General features: G+C 44.7%; 2 protein-coding genes across 2 annotated transcripts; one reads left to right on the top strand and one right to left on the bottom strand.

Moving 5' to 3' along the window:
- Positions 1-6: 6 nt before the first annotated feature.
- On the bottom strand, positions 7-3,025 carry LOC132459359 (kelch-like protein 38). Its single transcript, XM_060053836.1, is given in 8 exon segments — positions 7-664; positions 1,121-1,226; positions 1,562-1,591; positions 1,593-1,657; positions 1,660-1,703; positions 1,800-2,823; positions 2,826-2,937; positions 2,939-3,025. Coding segments are annotated over 8 exon segments (1,758 nt in total). The 3' UTR covers positions 7-374.
- Positions 3,026-10,315: 7,290 nt separating this feature from the next.
- Positions 10,316-12,651, top strand: LOC132459360 (protein LRATD2-like). The gene has a single exon (XM_060053839.1). It carries the CDS (start codon positions 11,380-11,382, stop codon positions 12,214-12,216), a length of 837 nt encoding a protein of 278 aa, XP_059909822.1. The 5' UTR covers positions 10,316-11,379; the 3' UTR covers positions 12,217-12,651.
- Positions 12,652-19,562: the final 6,911 nt, after the last annotated feature.

The following is a 19,562-nucleotide window of genomic DNA, read 5'->3' on the forward strand; positions in this document are numbered from 1 at the left end:
AACAACAAACACTGTCCTGGAATCTAAACCGGACAAGTAAGAGCACACACCGTGGAGTACGTTGGAAACAGAAAACTGAAAAAGCAGGACTTTAAACTCGCTGGAGTTCATTTCGGCAGTCTGACAGGCAGTGTTATTCACAAGGTTTTGGTTCTTTGCAAAGGTATTATTATATCATCTTATAAAAGAAAAATCCCATGAGAGTATACAATCAGCACACCTAGACACTAAAAAAATCAAAACTTCCCTCAATGCAAAACTCCCACAATAAACATTTCATCAGCAAAAAAAAAAACGGTCTGTTATTCATCGGACAATGAACCAGCTCCACCCTACAAAATGGCGACACCAGCCATAACAACACCTTATACATGCTAGGACTTTGCCAGCGTCTGCGTCACACAAGTCAGAGCCATGGAGCCGTGGTCGAACAGCTTGTAGGGCAGCGTGCCCTTGGAGGTCCAGCTGTCCGTCGCCGGGTCGTAGCACTCAACGCTGTCTGAGTCCTCGATGAGGTCATGCCCGGTGACGTAGCGGCCCCCGGTGATGTAGAGTTTGTGGTTGAGGACGGTGACCGCGTGATGCATCCGCCGCTCCTTCAGGTTGGCACAATTGGTGAAGCGGTTGGTCTTGGTGTCGTAGGCCATCACCCTCCTGGTGTAGCCTAGGGGAGCAGGCCAAAAGAGGAGGTGATGGGTCGTTCATATGGAGGGCTACATGAGGGTCATGTTGGTCCTCATTGCTCAAGAACCAATTTATGAATGAGAAGGAACACTAACCACATTAAATGGCTAGTGGTTAGTACATGGCTTTATAATAGTACCTAAAAGGGTTTCTTATTGTGTGGATGAGTGGTTGTTGTGTGCACTAGTGTAGCAAGTATTTTTTCAGTCTACATGCTGTGTGTGCCCCTTGCCTCATCAAGGTTTCTTCCTTGATAATTAAGGGAGTTATTTCTTGCCGTCTGGGGGGCTATACAAATACAAATTAATTGAAAGTGGAATATAGGTGAATAGGTTCATGTTGTTCATGTACAGTTACTCTGCTCCTCAAGTCGTTTTCGCCATGCAACATTACATAAACAGTACATTAACCATAACGTGAAATTAAACTCCACTACCTCCAACGATGTAGATCTTGTCATCAATGACGGCAGCGGGTGCAGAGATGTTTTTCACTGTTCGGTTTTCCATCTTAAACCATAGATTCCTGGAAATATGGTAGACCTTTGAAGACGTTGCCGGGAGAGAGGGAGAATAGATTGTATGTAAGTGCTTAGCACATGCGTCTATGTACATCCTTACTGTACTGACAGCGATAATTGTTGTTTCTCTGTCTTCTGACAAATGCACTTAATGTAAGTTGCTTTGGATAAAAGTGTATGCTTAATGCCCTCATTTTAAATGTCGATGTAGAAAGGATAACAGGCGAGCGTTCGATTGGTTGATGGATGAGTGATGGGTAAATGGTTGGCTTAAATGTGGGGGGAACATAAGAGAGGATTTCAAAATGTACTGAAACGCCAAATACTTGGAATGACAGACTTGGGCTGTGGTATTACCTGTATCATCCTAACAGGGTTCTGCATGGCGTTCCTCTCCTCCAAACACGTAGATCCTCTGGTCGGCTGCAGCGACGGCTGGGTGGAGCACCGCCTCTGCATCGGTGACATGGTCTCCCATTGGTTGAACATACTGTTGTACCTGGTCGTGCAACATTGAAATCGTTTACATCACTAGACTTCAAGGAGATCATGGCATCACGCTATCATTGTGAATGTCTGCCAGGTGGAATCTCACCTCTCCACACTGTTAGACACACATCTGTCCGAGCCGAGCCCGCCCAGGACGAAGATGAAGTGGAGGAAGGAAATGCTCTGGTGGGCAAAATGTGGCGCCAGCATGGGCTCGGCCGTGCGCCACTGGTTGGTCTTGAGCGACAGCGTGTAGACGGCGGAGCTGGCCTGGCGCGGGGTGTTGGTGGCCGTGGTGGGCAGGCCCCCGAGGACGTAGAGGACACTGTGGAGGCAGACGTAGGACGCCTTGTACAGGCGCAGGGGCAGCTTGGCGAGCCACTGCCAAGTCTGGCTGTTCTCGTCGAAGATCAAGGCCTCCCTGGAGGTCTGCTCGTTGTTCTTCCTCCCGCCCACCACCACCAGTGTCTCGCTGCAGGTGTAGCGCCGGGGCGCCACCCACAGGGGTTTGAGGTTGACCGCAGTGTCGCTCGGCGACTTTGAGTTGACGGAGAACATGAGGCGCCGAACGGACTCGATGATCTCGGTGCAGAGGGTGGAGGACTGGATCAGGGGGTCGTTGGCGATGAACTGGAAGAGGTAGGTCGGGTGGATGAAGCGGAGACGCACCTTCTTGAAAAGGTCGCTGATGGCCCCGCGCCTCGCCCGGGGGTCATGGTGGATCCAAGCGACGAGCGTCTCGAAGACCTGCTCCTCGTCCGCGCATAGGGTGTCGTCTTCCAGATACCCCAGCAGCTCGGGCAAGGAGAGCTCGCACAAGTCCTCAGAGGACGAAACGTCCGAGAAGCTCTCCATGGCCATCGCCTTGGCCTTGTTCTTCAGGCTGTTGCAGCTCAGGATCTCAGAGAGTCTTATCATGCTCAGGCAGTTCTCCGGGCTCAGCCGCTCTTGGAGGAAAGCCGAGCATACCTCGAAGAGTCGGCCGTATTGCAGCATGGAGGCGGCTTGCATGAGAGGGAGCACGTTCTCCATGGTGATGCTGATCAGTCCTGTGTAGACATAGTCAATGATACTGCTCAAACTGGAAGATGTGATCCCCGTTATGCGAATCCTGGTCTGGTTGGTTTCATAAAGTTGCTGCAGAACATGGCCCTGAAGTAAGGGCTGCTGGACACCAGGACATTGCGGTGGCACGGGATCTCGGACTGGTCTGAACACAGGAACACATCGGTGAAGACTCGGTCCCCGCCGAAGGCTGTTGAGTTGAAGGAGTAGGGCAGAAGACAGCTCCTTGTCCTGGTAATGGAAGACCTCAATGGCGGCAAGGTCCATTCTGAATTAGAGATAATATTTTGTTTATTTCAAAGTTGTGTAAGCCTGCGGCATTGTTTGTTCAATTCGGCCCCATACGATTACCAAACTTAGGAGATTTGTAAGATTGTCCACTTTCGTTGTTTTCACATTTATGTGATGGATGGCCTGGCGGTGAAAGCTTATGAGTCTTCAGCATAAGCATCCTCCATCAAATTGACATTTAATTCATCTACTGGACCGCATGATTTCTAGGGGAAGGCTTTTAGTTTCTGGTTGCCTATTTATCATCACTCAACTATTTGAAAGGTAGCTATGGGCCAGCTGTCATTACAGGATGAGCAGCTAGCCAGCAGGCCTTTTGAGTATTATGGGGAGACGTCAAGTTAGGGTCTCCTTGAATCCTGGCAGGGGCATTAATTATTGCTACTAGACAGCCAAGGGGTCAGCTCTAATGTATTACAATAAGGGTTCAGAACTGCCAATTTTATAGCTTTTGATGTTATTAGTGAAATGCTTTGGGGAATCAGGACCTCAGCTATTAATAATACAAAGTCGGAGCAAACAGATACAAAGCATCTCAAAACTTTGACTGTGCACATAATGAGCTATTGAATGGGTTGACCATGAGATACAACACTACGGCTCTTCATCATACTTTGAATAATGAATAATACTTTGACTCTCATTGACAGGAGCTTGGGATCAGGGTTTGATGAGAATATCAATTTAGTCAAATATGAAAGAGGTTGAATGATAAAAGGATGCTTTGTAATTCTTAACAGCAACATCGATGGAACCAGGATCAGGTGGTTTTAACCAGGATCAGGTGGAATTAAACTGCAGAGAATCAAGGTTCAACTGTAGCCAGGCAAACCAAACGTGATATTATTTGAAGCTAGAGTAGGCAGCATACTATCAAGAATATCCATATTTTTTTAAATATGCTGTTGATAATACACTTGTCCTCCACAAATTACAATTTCAAATATTTTTGCAAGCAAACATCTCCACATCTATTCAACACATTACCTCTACAATGTCAACAAATGTCCCCAATACGGATTTGTGATTTATCCTGGAAAGAACAGCCAACATAGACAGCCTGTATGAACACGGGTACACCAGCCATCACAACCAGGTCACAACACATCTCTTACCTTGTCCTCCTCTTCCACCAGCCCTGTTAAATTCGCAGGTGTCCTCGTCTGTATTCAAATCACAAACTCAGAAGACGGTGTGAGGACTTGACATGTTCCATGCACTCTCTCCTGTCGGCTGTCCTCTGTCTCGTTGTGATGCTGCGCGTGTGTGCGTGTGTGGTGTCTGCAGCGTATGTTTTTCCGACGGGGCTGTCTGCCTCTTTGTACGTAGCTGGGCCTGTGGGGTTGTGTTTGTTGTTGTTCTGAACTCTTTCCAGGAGGCCTCAGTGTACATACTTTCAGGCCCTATAAATAGGAGCTCTTTTGGCAACACCGAAGTCCAGCTCGCATGTGACTCGGTGGCACTGTGTCACGGTCCTGCTTGCTCCATCACTCATTCACCCTCCCTTCGTCTCTCTGTCTCTCTCTCTTTCCTTCTCCTCGCTCCCCTTATTAATTCCTTTGCTGCATCTTTCGTTCCTGGCATTAAGCTAACACTCACATTCATCATGCACACTCTCTCTCTCTCTCTCTCTCTCTCTCTCTCTCTCTCTCTCTCTCTCTCTCTCTCTCTCTCTCTCTCTCTCTCTCTCTCTCTCTCTCTCTCTCTCTCTCTCTCTCTCTCTCTCTCTCTCTCTCTCTCTCTCTCTCTCTCTCTCTCTCTCTCTCTCTCTCTCTCCTCTCTCTCTCTCTCTCTCTCTCTCTCTCTCTCTCTCTCTCTCTCTCTCTACTACTGGGCCAAACGCTGCCACATGCTTGGAGCTCCATAAACAAGAATGACATTTGACAGGGTGTTGTTGATTAAGATCTCTGCCAAGCCGGCCAGTGGACTTCTCGGTTGGCTGACTTGCCTAAGAGTTAAAAAAATGAGAAATGCGAAATGAGTCAAAGCATCACAACACTAAAAAATGCATGTGGATATAACTTATAGATCTATATTTAATAGAGTCGTTATTAGGGCACTCAATCTTTTTAAAATCTTAACAGAAGCAGACAGACATGCCATGGAAAATAAATACGTATTATCGCAGCCATGGCTGAGGGATTTTGCTGCAATGTAATTCTCAGAGTCAATGTCCAATTTCCCTTAAATATATATCAAAAATGACAACCGTGGAAAAATAACACCTTAACGTATTCAACCGTAGAGGTTGATGATAAAAGGTATTTGCTTATTTTCCAGGAAGATGTCGTCTCTTTTCTCAGATCCACAATTTCAAGGAAGTAATTCCAAGGGAAATAAATGTGACGGTTCCCAGTTCCTCAAAGGAAAAAGAAAGAACTGCAGCCCGTTCTTCATTTTTTTTAACGTATTTATCTAATATATTTGTATTGATTATTTCTAGTTGTTTTAATTGTATTGCAAACAAACTACCAGTGAATAGTGTATTTTCATCTAAAATGTAATTTATCTCATAATTTCATCAGGGGCGTATGATTTTTATTCATGACATATGATTCGTGATAAATCATTGATTTTAAATCCAGAGCCCTGTCTAGGGGCCCTTCTCCCTCATTGGCCCTTTGATGGTCCTCACCTTTCACCCCCCTTCATTACACGGTCGCATGTAACGTCCCAAGCCATCATTGCGATATATTTCCGGGAAATGCATGATGTCCAAAAGCTTTTTCTGTGCAAACTCTGGCTGTAGACCAGCTTGTTACACGAACCTGAGTGGGGTGGTGGGGGCTGTTATTTTGCAATTTAAAGTTTCAGCTGCTAGATAAATAAGGTTCACAGAGTGTGGAGAGTTTTTTTTTGGATTGCTTGCTTGCGAAGAACAAACAATTGGTGTTTTGTTTACAGAATAGAATTATCAGCAACGCTGTCTAGCATTCATCTTCTGAGCCTGGAGACTCCCACGGTAGGACAGACTCAACAAATTATTGGTTGTAGTGGTTCAGACATTTGTTACGCCGGACTGGACTCCGGTGTACGTCGGTGCACACTCACACAAACAACATGTGATTAGCCATTATACATCCCCTCATAAAAAAAAACACGCCGGCGAATGCAATTTGCACAGAAAGCACAGGCCGGCAATTTCATATAATACCTGTCGCTTTAACTCAAGCTGTAACCACTAGGTGTCAGCCAAACATTATGTTAATATGAGAACGGCCACGTAACAATACAGACAGAGGGAGAAACGACAGCTGCCTGCATTGCAAACTGACAAGTTCGAGCCATGCAACGAAGCAGTTACGAGACAGAACCTTTACGAGTTGATGGGTACTTTCTTGAATACATTAAAAAAAAAACGACATGAGACATATAAAGATTGAACCATTGTACAAAAGTGGTGGCAAACAGGTGGTCACAACAGTAAAAGTCGTCGGGATGGTAACAGCCAATTCATACCAACAAATATGGCGAAAACAATTCAGCAAGTGTTGAAAGTCAATTCAAATCACCCAAGCTTCAGAAATATTCCTCAGTGCTTCAAAACAAAGAGTATCTGTCGAGCATAGTAATGTAACATTGGAGAGGAAGTTCACATAATCCTCTTTTTGTCGGGTGGTAGATTAGGAATTGATTGAAACGGGAAGACTTGACGTGTGTTCATTTGTGAATGTGTGTTTATCAATGTAAGTTTGTGTTTGTGCCCGAGTGTTTGTATGTAATCATGTGTGTGCTTCTGTGTGCACCGATGTATGTTAGTGTGTGTGTGTGTGTGTGTGTGTGTGTGTGTGTGTGTGTGTGTGTGTGTGTGTGTGTGTGTGTATTGTGTATGTCGGTGTTTGCATGTGTATGTATGATGTATGTAAGTGTGTGTGTGTGTGTGTGTGCGTGTTTGTTTGTGTATCTTTTGTGTGCACCTATATAGGATTAAGAATTTGAATGTGTGAGCTTCTGCATGTGTGCAAGTATGTCAGCAAACGATGTGCATGTGTGTGTGTGTGTGTGTGTGTGTGTGTGTGTGTGTGTGTGTGTGTGTGTGTGTGTGTGTGTGTGTGTGTGTGTGTGTGTGTGTGAGTCTTTGCTTGCGCACGTGTGTATATGTGTGTGTGTTAGTATGAACTCAAGGGGGGGGGCAGAGGTCTTAAAGGGCTTACCATTAGCTGCTTAAAATTCTTCTGATATAACTAACAAAAGAGGGCAGCACATCGAAACAGAAACGGTACATTGTTGCAGCGAGGAAAACAAAAAGGGAGATTGGAGGGCGGTGGGGTGGCGTGATGCTGTGGCATGTTTATTCACAGGCGCCCTCTCAGACCATCCCCATACAAACGCACCCACGCTAACACACACAAGCTCACACACACACGTACACATGCTAACATACACAAGCTCACACACACACGTACACACGCTAACATACACAAGCTCACACACACACGTACACACGCTAACATACACAAGCTCACACACACACGTACACACGCTAACATACACAAGCTCACACACACACGTACACACGCTAACATACACAAGCTCACACACACACGTACACACGCTAACATACACAAGCTCACACACACACGTACACATGCTAACATACACAAGCTCACACACACACGTACACATGCTAACATACACAAGCTCAAGCACACACACACACACACACGTACACATACTAACATACATACATGAACAAGCTCACAAACTAAATGCACACACACTTGTACACTACACATGCTAGCATACATACATGCACAAGCCGACACACACACAGACAAACATACACATGCTAACATACACACATGCACGAGCTCAAACACACACAATTACATCCACACATGCTAGCATACATGCACAGGCACAAACACACAAAAATACATACACGTGCACAATCACACACACCCACTAACATATATAGGTGCACAAGCACACGATAACATACAAACACAAACTGATCAATGAGTGTGGGGTCATGCGGTGACAACCACTAAGAGGTGTGACAGCAATATGCATATTCACCCTCTTCCAAGCCTCCTTCTTTATAGTCCTCGGATATGTCAGTGTGTGCCAAAGTTCACGTTGTTTTGTGTGTTCCCTACATAAAGCCGACACACAGTATGTGTACTGGGCGTCACGCAGCCTAAGCCCTTGGCTGTATATTTCTGGAAGAGCATGCATGCATTTGTGTTTCTCTCTTTACGTATTCATGTGATTGTGATGAATTGCATTTATTGCCTTCAGCCATGCATGTGTTGTTGTCTGACATTGATATTCCCCCCGCAGAAGAGGCTGAAGCCGGTGTCTTTAAACTGACAGTCAGTGTACAGAGAGAGAGAAAGAGAGATGGGGGGGGGGGGGAGAGAGAGAGAGGGAGAGAACAAGAGAGAGATAGATGGAGAGAGAGAACAAGAGAGGGTGGTGAGAGAGAGGGAGAGAGAGAGAGAGAGAGAGAGAGAGAGAGAGAGAGAGAGAGAGAGAGAGAGAGAGAGAGAGAGAGAGAGAGAGAGAGAGAGAGAGAGAAGGAACGAGACAAAGAATGAGGGAGAAAACGAGAGGGGGGGTGAGAGAAAGAGAGGGGAGTGAGAGAGTTAGAAGGAATGAGACATAGAGAAACAAGAGAGATGGGGTTGAGAGAAAGAGAGGAAAGAGAGAGAGAAACACACACACTGGGCTGGGGAAGGGCAGTGGGACAAAGCCGTTGGATTTGGCCAGATGGGTAAAGGAGAAAGGAGGACGATGAAGGCAAAGAGAGAGAGGGGCAATGGAGGATGGAGACAGAGCGGGATGACTTAAGGTGAAATATCTCTGTCATCTTGATTTGTGCAGTGCACCTGTGTGCAGTCAGTCACAGACTGTGAAAAGAGTTTTGGGGAAAAGGGACCGAAAGACAGGTCCACAGTCACAGAGACTGATAATGCATAATATGGGATCGACCGATATATCGGTCGGCCGATATTCGCGTTTTTACGTGTATCGGTATCGGCCGATACGCGGCTGATTTTCGCCGATTTTATTTTATTTTATTTTTTTACTTGTTCTACCTCACCTGTTTTTAATATTTGTTAAATATTGTTCATCTACTTGTTCTTACTTGTTCTACTTCACCTGTTTTTACTATTTGTTAAATATTGTTTTTTATATTGAAGTTCAATAAATGTTCCTTTAAAAAAAATAAAAAATAAAATCGGCTCAAGAAAATTGGTATCGGCGTATCGGCTAAGGCTGATGAAAAAATATCGGTATCGTATCGGCCCTTAAAAATCGGTATTGGTCGATCCCTATCGGACAGTATTTAATGTGAAATACAAATTAAAAAGGTGGTCTGAATTATTGATGGAAATAATAATAAGTGTTGTTTTCATATTGTTGGATTAAAAAAAGTTTAAAAGGAGTAAAGTTTGTGCGTCGCAATGACTGCCTCCATTTTGGAAGCATAACAGCATTGGACTCTTTATCATTTTATGTTATTATGTTAGTAGTGATCATATTCTGGTCATACTCTAGTAATTCACTTTGAAATATTTTTGTCATTATAGGGAGACATTGTAGATTGACATGACAACAGGGGTTTTCCTGCAAGACTTGGACCAAACATTAGGGTTGGGGTTTGACATCATGAGTCTATGCTGCATTCAAAGACTGCCCAGTTGTTGGCACCTCAGCAGATAGCATTTTTTGTAAATATTTAGACTCGATGCCTCCCTGCCACTCCTAGCCATTTGAGACACATCTGACATCCCATGATGCATTCTGATGTACAAGCCCTACTTTAATAGACCCTGTTCAGGGTTCACTAGACTCTAGTCTGCATACCCTCCCCCCTTACCGCCCCCCCGCCCTCTTACGCAATTATTGTATGTTGTACGTCCTGGCACTTAGTGTACGCAATTATTGTATGCTGTACATCCTGGCACTTAATGTACGCAATTATTGTATGTTATACGTCCTGGCACTTAATGTATGCACTAATTGTATGTTGTACGTCCTGGCACTTAATGTATGCACTTGTTATATTTTGTATGTCCTGGCACTTAATGTACGCACTAATTGTATGTTGTACGTCCTGCTACTTAAAAAGTAAGTGTACTTATCATTGTGTAGTGTCTTATCCTAGCTATCTTTGTTGTATATGAGGAATGTGTTAACCTACAACTGTTAGTGCTTGGCACTCATTTCTATGAACATCCTTACTGCACCGAGGCTGATATATTGTTTGTCTCGGATGTAAAAAAAAAAGTACTTATTGTAAGTCGATGAAAGCGGCTGCTAAATATCCTGAATGTAAATGTAAATGTCATGATGCATTCTGGTATTCAAGACCTATTTGAATAGACCCTTTTCACAGTAGGATGAACACAGGTGCAGCTTCCATTAATTATGGGTCTATTGATTTAGATTTAGCGCACCAGCATAGACACAAGTCAGGTAAATATGCTTAAACCCTGCAGGTGCTGCTACAGACAAAGTTAAAGATGACGTTTAAAATACAGGAACAGGAAGTGAATTTACCCTACTATTGAAGATCTGTGAAATGTTCAGAACAGGTGCATTGCATTGGGAGTTTATTGACATATTGAGGATTCATCCTTTTTTTAAGTGTGGAAGCAGTTGTTATTACAAACGAATGCATGCTCGTAAACAACACCAGCCCAACGAAACCACGACGCGCATGTGTCCATATTTGGAATGGATGAGGCGCACGCAGCACTGCCGCTTTAAGTGGCGCACCTCCCCGTCTGGGAACCTCGGGTGAGTAGTATCACCGCAAGACGCGCGGAGAGAGGCTCACAACCAGACCCGGGCGTCCGGTTCAGCAGAAACAGGGGAACACAGCCAACAAGCCACACATAACCTATCGCGGATCTTAGAAGAGATGGAATTGAGAGAGGAGACGGAATAATCGCAGCAACAGGACTTTCGTTGCGGTAATTTAACTCGGATGAGGAGGAGCCAAGTCAACAGGTGCCTTGTTGAGAAGCACCGGGCTCAGGGATAACGAAAGTCGGGCGTGACGGTGTGTTGACACGGCAATATGGCGACCGGGTTACTTGTTAATTCAAATGTTAACAGTGTTTGTTTATTTATTTAGGGAAACACTACTACGTACTGGGACATTTGGAGGTAAACCCAACTTTACTTGCACGACTTGCCTGCTCATGGATTACTGGCACCTCAGCTCGCTGGAGACGTGGTGAACTATGCCTGGAGCACGTCCCCTTCTCTCCGGCGCACACCTGACCTCCACCCAGATCAGGTGGCTCTGGTGACGCTCTTCCCCGCACCACCAACGCTTATTTTTTAATTTAAATTATTCATTTTTTTCAAGTCTTATGGGGAACCAGGTGGAAAAACTGACACACTTAACCTACGACGAAGTCCCAACCTCGGACCCCAACGGGCTGGACCCCGCCGGGGGGGACGAGGTGGGACCGCGGATCGGGGTGTCCTACATCTTCTCCGCCGACGACGACGACCACGAGGACCCCCTGGATGTACCGAACACCAGCCGGCCTCCCAGCCAGGAGGACCCGCCGTTCAACCCCCACAACGAGCTGGCGTGCTCGGTGCACTACCGTGATGAGTGTGTGTACCAGAGGAACACAACGGAGACCAACAACACAACCACACACTCGCCTGAAAGCCTGTTGAACAAGTGCAGACCGGGGGACCTGTTGGAGTTCGTCTCCGCCGGCCAGTACCCACACTGGGCGGTGTACGTCGGCGACTTCCGGGTGGTTCACCTGCACCGCGCGGAGGTCAAGGACAGCTTCCTAACGGACGCGAGCCAGGGCAGGCCGGGCCGCATAGTGAACGACCTGTATCGGTACCGCGCGCTGCCGCTCGAGGTGGTGCTGAGGAACGCGCGGGATCATGTGGGGGCGCGGGACCGGGAGCTGTGCTGGCGCAACGCAGAGTGCTTCGCCGCGTGGTGCCGCTACGGGAAGCGCGAGTTCAAAATGGGTGGGGAGATCCGCATCGGGAAACAGCCGTACAGGTTGACGTTGATGTTCTCCCCGAAGGACCGACACGTGCTGGAGTTTCAGAGCCTGGAGGACGTGATCATGGAGAAGAGGAGGAACGATCAGATCGGGAAGGAGGCGGTGGTGCAGGAGCTGGCTGGACACCTTAATGCCACAAACGAGATCAAGGATGATCGTTTTGATTGATTGGTGGGTCGTTGGCCGGGCAAAAGTGATGCTAAGTGCAGTGATGGACGGTGGAGTATTTGATGAGATGACATTTTAGTTTAGGGAGTCGTTGTGTCCACAGGACACCTGTGGACACTTTCTTTTGAGAATGACCCCGGGAGAGTGTCGATTTTATGAGGTCTTGATGGGGTCTTAGGCAATCAAACTCAGGAATCGGAGACCCGAATGTCCAGATTAAGACAATGAGTACTGTGTATGGATTTAAAAAAAAACTTTTTGTGTGGCTTTATTCAAAACAAGGACGATAATCCACTCAGATTTTTATCCTATGGATACAGTTCACAACCACAGGGTGGGTGGACGTTAATCAATTTGTGTTGTTTAATCATTTCTGAAGAAAATATACTTTGTATGATAGTATAACGGGAATAAATATATATATTTTAAATAAGACTTTTTGTTTATTTTTGGTCCACTGTGGATAATTGACCAATCAAGGACCACCACTGTCATTTTGAAATAGCTAACTAATCTCACCAAAACTATTCATTCCATGAAGCTATCAGTAGGAAACCCACCAGCTATATGAAGAACTAACAGCATCCTTCTAAAGTTTTATAAAAAATGTTAATGTTGAAACCAAAGCAGGCCAATATCCTAACCCTAACCCTAACCCTAACCTCACCACTTCACAGCAAAACAGCAAAACAGCTGCTTATACACTCATCGACACTTTTGTAAACTCATATGATCACTAGTTAAAATCGACTGCTGTGGAGATAACTCTGTTGGGAAAATGGTGGTTGATGTTCTGCTTTCATTATCCTCCACGTTAATATTCTGCTAATGCAGTAATAGGCCTACGTATTGTTCCTTGGGTAAACATGCATTTTGTATTCAGCCCTCAAAACCTTTTGAAAGGGTAAAAGGAGAGAAACAACAACATGGAATGGGCCCCGACAAGAAGCAAAGTTGTGGCTGTGTATTGTATTTCCCTGCAGGTATGTTTTTCTCCCTGGACCCACCCTGTGATAGAACAATTAGCAGTCTAACTGAATAGGGGGGCTGACAGACAGATTTGCATTTCTTCCATTCTCTGTAGTCTGCTACGATGATCAAAAGTGTGCGTGCGCATGTGTGAGTGAGCGTGTGTCTGTGTGAGCTGCATGTTTATGACACATTCAACACTGGCAAATTGGTATTTGCATATAAACACTATAATGCTGTCAATAGATGGGGATAATACGGTCACACGCATGAGGGGGTCTCGCGATTCGCACAAATCTGACTAGATTAATTTCTAAAGTCTGTCTGGAGACGAACTCAACTCTGGTTTGAACGGTTGAGATTTGATTACTTTTGCTTCATACTATTTCGACCAATCATGTGGTCGTGGGTATAAGTGTGCAGTTGTCAATAAATTATTATTAATTATTATAGGCCTACTATTAACAGCGAACACAAACTTAGCCAACAGTATTAAACTGCACAAATCCCCCCCCTAAATGCTGGGTTAGCCTTTAATGGATTAGTATCCTGCTGGTGCTTCGGTCTCGATGTCTATTTACACTTTCAGTTGTGTTCAGTCCCTTTTGTTTCACGATGCTAGCAAAACCACAATCCTTGCAGATGTGTCACAAGTTTTCTTTAGTCCTAACTTAAATACGCCAGCAGACACTAATTTTCCTCTACTCAATTAGCTATAATGTGTTTATATTTTTGTATCACCACCGTCTCACTTCTTTGAAACTATGTAGCCTACAATTAATGTTGACCAAATGTCCTCAGTGGTAAGCCAGAGAACACAGTACACACAGAGTGTACCAAGGACGCTACATTCTGCAGCGGCAAGGTATTGTTTCATTTATTTTCCAACAGATAAAAGAGAAGTCACTGGTCTACGATGTGTAGTTTTTTCCAACCCTTTATACTTAATGGGTACAAGACATCCCCAAAGCTATCTATCTACTTGAATGTACATATTGTAAGTCGCTTTGGATAAAAGTGTCTGTTAAATGCCCTAAATGGAAATGTAAATCTACAGGCCCGTTTCTTACCCACAGACACAACGACGAGGTTTTCTGCAAAATTAATTAGCAGATAGTATCAGCCAAACAGGAAGAAGGAGGATATTCTAGGATTTAACATGGGCGTGTCCAGAAATTGTTATCCGAGCGGGGAAAGTGTTCTCCACATAGCAGGAGAATCTGTGAAACAAACGGCAAAGAGGCATTTAAAGGCACCCAGTGCAACTTTATGTAAACATTAAATGAAAAATAAACATTCAATTTCTAGTCTTTTTTACACGTAGTAAGTTTCAATAACTCCATACCATTACATATCGACATTCAAGGAGCAAAGATGAGACGTCGTTGTGTGGTGAGAACTGATAGAAAATCATAAACAACAACAATCGCCGGTGGGGAGTGTGGCATCCCGCCACGTGGTCCTCGGCCTGGACGGGCCCGGGGTACCGTGGAGGACGGGGTGTACCACCCCCACCCACCAGCCGGCGACGAAGAGCAGCCCTTTCGGCTCCCCAATCAGGGTGATTGGGGGACACCTGGCCGAAAGCGGAGGAGCCATTTTAAAAGGAGGCACAGCACAGCACAGCACGGCTCGGGTGCAGGAAGGAAGGGCTCGTGGCAGCGAGAGAGCCTAGAGGCCCACGGAGGCCCTAGAGACCGAGTCCGAGTCCGAGTCTCCGTCATTGTTGGTTTGTTAAGTTGGTTGTGAATAAACGCCTGAAATGGCCAAAACCCCTAAGCCAAGCGAGTTCTGTCCGTGGAACCCGGTCCAACCGAGGACCGGGTTACCACAGGAGAAGCCATTTTTCCATTGACTGGAAGCCTGCTTTATTTATTGTAGGTTACAAAAAATAAAGAAAATGGCAGCATTGTTGTTGTTATTTTCTATCAGTTCTCACCACACAACGACGTCTCATCTTTGCTGCTTGAATGTCAGTATGTAATGGTATGGAGTTATTGAAACTTACTACGTGTAAAAAAGACTAGAAATTGAATGTTTATTTTTAAGCCTCGAAAGTTGCACTGGGTGCCTTTAAGGTTCTCTGGAGAACTGCCGGTCGTTTAGTTATCTTTGTCAGGTGTGGTGGTATTTGAAGGAAAACCAGCCCGAAGGGTTTCTATCAGCAAACATATCTATTTTGTGCCACTTGTTACTCAAATACCATCTCTGGGCCCCGCTGAGAGAAGCTTTGATGGGACTCTTCTGATCCAAACAGAGTTTTGCCTAAAGCCCAAGACACAGATGAATTCATGCGTGACTGTAGGGGGAAAAGTGTGTTTGGAAGATAAGCAATGCAGATGAATTGTGTTGAATACTCAGTCTTCAGTTTTCATGTGTCTAAAGTTTAAATTCTTAAAAATAAGAATAACCATTTGCTCAGCTCAGACCCGGCCTGTTTGAAATACTGGTGGTTTGACTTTTAGACTTGAGTGCAGTAGGCCTAGATGAGTTTATTTTATTTTCCCATGTTCACATATTGAAGTAGGCCTAATTGAAAAAAAAAAAGATGCTCTTGTAATGCTGCCATATTCTAGTATCCGAACTATAGGTTTAGGTTTGAATTATCAAGTTTTCAACTGCCACTCAAGTGAATTCTGTTTTTGTCTGTTTGGAAGGTTGAATTTAATATGAAGGTGGGCATCATTTAAATGAATGATGAAATTAAACTATTGTAATAACAATGCTTTGTACATTGGTCCACTGTTCATTGTGAACTCAATGAACTGTAATTCCATGTCAACCTAATTCTGTGGTTTTGAAAGTGACCAACATGGGGTTAATAATTGTTCTGAAGTTAGCTGTTTCCCTTTCAGAGGGAACTATTGGTTTGTTTACTTTTCTGTATGTTTGGACATCAGACTTCCAAATCCAATGAAATAGGGCAGCTCGTTGGTTATAGAAGTTAAGGACACTTTTTTTGGCCTGCCGACAAAAAGTGATTAGCATGAAAAATATAACAAGAGACAATCACCATTGCTGTCCTCAGCAGAGAACATCTCTTTTGTTTTTGCCGTCCTTGAATGCATTTGTTTTGTAAGAATAAGCTATGAGCTAAAAAAAAAACAGCTGAACAAAATAATTGGATCAAGTACAACTGGGATATTATAGTTCATTATATTAATACAAAATAATAAAACAATGCAAAAATATGTATTTCAAGAACATAATTTTAATTAGAAGAGGGCTCTGAAATGGATTCAGGAGTTCCTGTTTACATTGGTCCTGTCCAGTCATCCAGAACTGTCTGGTTTATGCAACCAGAGGCAGAGAACAAGGAAGTGGCTAAATAAACTAGCAAAACAAACGGGCCTTGTTTGATAGGATGGCTTAATGGAAGGATTAAGGCTTGAAGTAATGCATGAACGACTGGTAGGCCGACATTTGGGACTAGTATTCAAATATTTAGGTTATATGCTAACTGTTATCAAAGTATCACCTTGTTTATGCCATTCAATCCTTTTATCTCATGAAGGCTCTTCAAGCCACTGCTTTTTATGTTAGTATCCCAGAAAATGTTAACATAAATTTAATATGGAATAGGCAGTAGAAAAATAAATACATGCACACCGGAGCTCCGTTAAAGACCATTAGTAAAACACAATTTTCCCGGCATGTTCACATTTAATAGTCCTCTTAGCCTAAGGGTCAGTAGAACCCTCACTTCCAATAATTACCGAAAACACATCACACCCAGGTGAACGATAGGCCAAATTATAGCTTTTGGAGAATAGTTTTTGCAGTTCACCCTTCAAGAACCTTTTAATATCCACATTTTCTTTTTGCAGTCGCACCTAGAGGGAAATCATGTTTCAGTTTATTCCGTGTTATTTTCATTGTTCGGGTCGGTAATGGTTTTGTGAGGAAAATAAATGAAGCTATCCATTTCAACCTATACTATACCCTATTCCTCCATACTATAAGGTTTAGTTAGTGTGTGACACCATTAGCTCTGAAACACACAGATAACAGCAGTAAACACAATGACAGAAGCAGCCACGTTCGAGAAGGGAAGTGTAACATAGAATTCGACGGTCACACCTCTTGACAGTTTAAGTAATAATTAAAGATCTATAAGGAAGCACGGAATATAATGTCCAAAAATAAGAGGAAGATAACCCCTTGTCATAAACTGGTCTGGTGGCTGCAACATATCTTGCATGCAGGAGTGACAGTGGTGCCTTTGGGGCCATTGTTCATTCAGCTCTGCTCTCAGTCCGATAATGATAACGTTCTCTCCACCGCGCTGTCATAGGACGTACCAGCCAAACATTGCCGCCTGTAGATCTTGATAAGGACGAAGATTACTCACTGGTCACTTGTCAGTACTTTAGCCCAGGGGGGAATAACTGCTCTGACTGGGAATGATGACCCCTGCATAGCAAAACTATCAACCCACAGCTCTGACTGGGAGTGATGGTCCTTGCATCGCAGTAATATCAACAAACACACACACACACACACAAACACGCGTGCGTGCGTGAACACACACACGCGCATAAACACACACACATAAACACACATGCACATACACACATACACACATAGATAACCCTAACTGATGGAGCGAGCACCACACTGGGACAATCTCCCCAGACTTGAGACTTCCACGTGCACCATCATACCATTAAACCATTTGATCGCACCAGTCACACACACCGCCACAGCCCTCTGACATTGGGGGGGCTTGTTGTCACCACTCCCGTTTACAGTGGCCCATCATGCATTGCAGGTGTCCATCATGGAGTCAGGTGTTGCCAGCCAGCTCCAAGCTGAATAAGCCGCCGGCTCAAATCATAGACATGGACGTTTTTGGTGGTGCAACAGTGCAGTCTCTATGTGTGTGTGTGTGTGTGTGTGTGTGTGTGTTAGGATACACAGTTTGTTAGAGAGAGAGTGAAGACAAATTGATGGGTGGCAGCACTTGTGCCTGTATCTGTACGTGTGTGTGTGCACGCTTGTGTGTGTGAGGGTGTGCTTGTGTTTGTGTGCATTTGTGTGTCTGTGCATCTGTATGTGTGTGTGTGCATGAGTGTGTGTGTGAGTGTGTGCGTGTGTGTGTGTGTGTGTGTGTGTGTGTGTGCGTGTGTGTGCACGCGTGTGTGCTTGTGCATCAGGCCATCCACGGCCAGAGCCCTGCAGGTGAAAAGTCGAACCACTGATAACGAGGTTTGCGTCCAAACCGTCGGAGGCCACCCCAATTTGCCCGTACTCAGCGGTCACCCATTGACGGAGCGTCAATGGGAACGGGGAACCGCCAGATGTGAAATTGTGCATCAGCGGTTAAAGAGGCCGAGATTGCCCCGTCTAGACGGAGCTGTGGCAGCAATAATCAGATGGAGGGAAAGAAGTGGTCGCAATCGAGAAGCCAATCAGGTGACCGTGTTGTGACATGGAGGGTCGGAGGTGGGGGACTGAATGAGCTCTCCTTCTTCTTCTTCCTCCTCAACGCGGCACGTTGTCGTCGCATGAGGCCTGTTCTTGTTCGATGTTCATTTCCTGTTTCGAAGGCAGCTGTGCTATAAAACAGAAAAGGAGAAAAAGACAACAAAAAAAAATCGATGGTGGATTTAGGACATAAGTGTTTGGACCTTGTTTGGGAAAACAAACATGGAGGGAACTATATGTGCTGCAGGTAATTGTTTTTCGGTGTTATGCCAGGCTTAGCATCTGCTAAGTGCTTCAATCCCAATATAATTGCGGCGCTATTCTGAGGGTAGACATCCCCCCCACCCTCCCCCCTCCCGCGCCTTTCAATGTGCATGACAGTTTATTGCTTATAATTATGAGACTAATTATCAAGATTTATTACAACGCTCATGCACAACCGTGCACAAGCCAAACACACACAGACAGAGTAGACACAAACAGACAACGGACAGACACAAAACAGTTTGTGTCAGACATACCTTTAACTGACTACCAATACACAGGAGGATTGGTTTTGCTTTTTTGTTCCAAATCTTTTGCTAACTTACCGAGGCCTGCACTGCTTTCCATGAAGAGTTCTTTATACAGGAACATTTAATTGAGAACGACATCACGTTCAAATCACAACTTTCCACATCCTCTCTGAAAAGGCAGCCTGACAGCCCTGGGAGGGTTTGATTGAAACAGGCCTTCATCGTGTTACTCTAAACCTGTACAACTGGGGGCCCCTGTTCAAATACCCTTTGTGTCTCAAATAAGGAGTCACATTTGCTCTCTCTCTCGCTCTTTCTCCCCGTTCTGTTCTTTGATCTCCAACTGCTATGTAATCCCTGTGTATACCTGCCCTTTTTTTTCGTTTTTCTTTCATATAGTCGAGGTATATACCCCCTGCTGAGTCCCTAAAGGTT

The sequence above is a fragment of the Gadus macrocephalus genome, chromosome 6 (assembly GCF_031168955.1).
Source record: "Gadus macrocephalus chromosome 6, ASM3116895v1".
Classification (NCBI taxonomy): Eukaryota; Metazoa; Chordata; class Actinopteri; order Gadiformes; family Gadidae; genus Gadus; species Gadus macrocephalus.